The following is a 2,606-nucleotide window of genomic DNA, read 5'->3' on the forward strand; positions in this document are numbered from 1 at the left end:
CTGCTGCTGAGTTGTCCAACGCGAGGTAGAGGAGATCCTGCCTGCAGGTGCCTCTGCCCCTACTTGGGCTATGCAGGGAGCTCAGGGTGGGTATTGCTGAGGAATGAGTGTCACTAGGAGAGCCAAAATCTTGCTCTTGTCACTACCAAGCCTTTTGTCTGCATTTTACCTTGCTGAACTGGGAGCAAGACCTACAGTGAGCCTTTCTCAACAGGTCTGAAGCATTACCATTGCAGGTGATGTGGGTCTCTTCCTGTCGGTCATCACATGACTGCGCGTCCCAGGGAGCAGAGGGGCACTGCCAAAAGGAACTGTTCCTCTTCCCACACTCAACACGATCCAGCCACGCGGGGCCAGATATGTTGCCAAACATCTGGACTGTTTCAATGGACCCTCCATCTCCACAGCCCAGCTCTTTGCACACAAGGGACACGGTATCAGCAGTCACTGAGTTGGAGCAAACACTCCCCCACATCCCCCTGTAGAAAACCTGCAGGCGCCCAGAGCAGCCATCACTGTTCTCCAGTCTCAGGGCCATAAACTCTGGAAGGAAAGGCAAAAGGGTGGAGGATTACTGCAAGAAGCAGGCAATCTTCCAGACACCCAAAGACTCAGACAGGCAGAGGGCACTGCCAGTAAATCACTGGGAGTAGACAAGTCCTTAAGGTGCAGCAGTACCCTCCCCTCTAGCTCCTGGGGATGGCTGTGCTCTCCCTATAACCTTGAGTAGGTCCAATGGGGACTGTGCACAGGGGTTCCCAGGACAGAGGCAGGAAAGTGGCTCAGGGCAACTAGAGACAGTCCCAGCCATGCCCTGCTCTCCCCTCAGTCCTACCTCCCCGAGCACCAGACTCCCACCACCACTCCCTGCACAGACCTGAGCAGAGAACTCCTGCGTCCTTCTTGTGGTTGCAGTTGTGCTGCCCCCAGGCCCGTGTTTGGCAGTGCCAGAGAGCAGCTTCATCGCCAGAGCAGTTCACATCGTCCAGCCAGATTGGCCCAGAGCCTTCCCCGTAACGAGCAGAGCCATCCACCTCCACAGCCACCCCGCAGTCCAGCTGGTGGCAAACAACGGTTGCATCRKACAGGTCCCAGGAGTCATTGCAGATGGTCCCCCAGGTGCCCTGGTAGTAGATCTCCACTCTCCCGGCACAGCGCCCTGACCCATTCACCAGCCGGACCTGACGGCTCCCTGCAGCCCGGAGAAACCCAAGCTGTCAGGGGCTCTCAGCCCTGGGGAGCACAACTCAGCAAGGACTGTCAGAGTGACTGACCTGAGCAAATCACCCCCACATCCTCAGCAATTCCTGCTGGCACTACCTCAGGCAGGGAGGTGTTGCAGAGGGTCAGTTGAGTCTCCTTTCCTCCACACTGGACCCTTCTCAGCCCCACAGGGCCCATCCCTTGTTCAGGCTTTGGCAGGGTGTAAGCTCGCTCTGCTTCTCCACACTGGAGCTGCCGACATACCACACTGGCATCATTCAGATCCCACTGGTCATCCAGGACTCTGCCCCATGCACCATGCAGGACCATCTCCACTCGCCCATCACACCGGCTCCCTCCGTCCACCAGCCGCAGGGATCCTGAGAGCCCTGCCCAGAGAGAGGGGAAATGTCCTGGACACATGAAGCCAGGGAGCCCTGCACCCTGCCATGTGTTTTCTATTTCTGTTGTCCTTAGGCACCTGGAGCTCACCCATGTGTACCCAAGTCACAGTGAGGAGCTCAAGAATGAGAGTTTTCCAAGGGATTTTTCATTTTCTGCAGTCACTAAACCTTACTGAGCCATATGCTGCATTGCTCAGGAAGGCACAGAGATGGGAAAACATGGGAGGTCAGGGCAAATCCCAGAGCCACCAGGTATGYCCTAAATGGCACATGTGGAGCWGCTCCAGCAGAAGGAAGCAGTGGCCCATCCAATGATCTGGGTGACAGACAGGATGAGCACAAGACTTGCTCCCACCTCCACACTGGGATTGGCACCTGCTGAGACAGCCAGGGGAGAGCCCACACATCCCTGTCCTTCTGCATCCTATTGGATCAGGGACTGGGAGRTTGTGTCCTTGGCAGGAAAAAGAGGTGGGAAAGGTGCCTTTCTGGAAAGACAGGATGAGTTTGGGGTTCATGCTGCAAGAAACCAGGGCAAATTCCAGCACTGTTATGCTGCCTCAGGGATTGCTCCTGCTGGGCAAATTCAGCACAGCCCCTGCAGGTGGTGTGATCAAGATCTGTGGAAATCTCTGCAGGTCTGGGATGGGCTTGTGTGTTGCAGGAGGGAGCAGAGGGTCCTTTGCAGCCAAAGTGTGCAGACCTCTGTTCTGCAACCCTGCCCTGTGCCTGTGCAGCAGAAGGAGTGCAGAGCAGCCCAGGGCTGGTGGTGGCCCTCAGTGCCTGAACCACCAGCCCTGCGGAGGCAGAGATGCCCCTCAGTCTTTGTATCACACAAGGCAAAGTTGTCTGCCTGAGCAGGCAAAGGCCTTTGAATCCCTCTGTGGAAGGCCAGAGTTTCTCCAGGGAGAAAATACATTGTGTTGTTGCCATGGACCCCTCAGCTTTTGGTGACTGTGTCACACACAAGGGGCAGGCTTGGCTAATCTTGCATTTTCC

The 2,606-nt window shown here is 56.3% G+C and overlaps 1 protein-coding gene across 1 annotated transcript; it reads right to left on the reverse strand.

The window, feature by feature from the left end:
- Positions 1–228: 228 nt before the first annotated feature.
- Positions 229–1,699, reverse strand: LOC146599863 (scavenger receptor cysteine-rich type 1 protein M130-like; the record flags this gene model as incomplete). Its single annotated transcript, XM_085297843.1, has 4 exons — positions 1,696–1,699; positions 1,275–1,592; positions 878–1,192; positions 229–543 (listed from the first exon to the last, which is right to left on the reverse strand). Coding segments are annotated over exons 1-4 (952 nt in total), but the record flags the coding sequence as incomplete, so codon positions are not given.
- Positions 1,700–2,606: the final 907 nt, after the last annotated feature.

Source organism: Rhea americana, unplaced genomic scaffold, assembly GCF_003343005.1.
Source record: "Rhea americana isolate MKP2758 unplaced genomic scaffold, rheAme1 scaffold_1303, whole genome shotgun sequence".
In the NCBI taxonomy this organism is placed as follows: Eukaryota; Metazoa; Chordata; class Aves; order Rheiformes; family Rheidae; genus Rhea; species Rhea americana.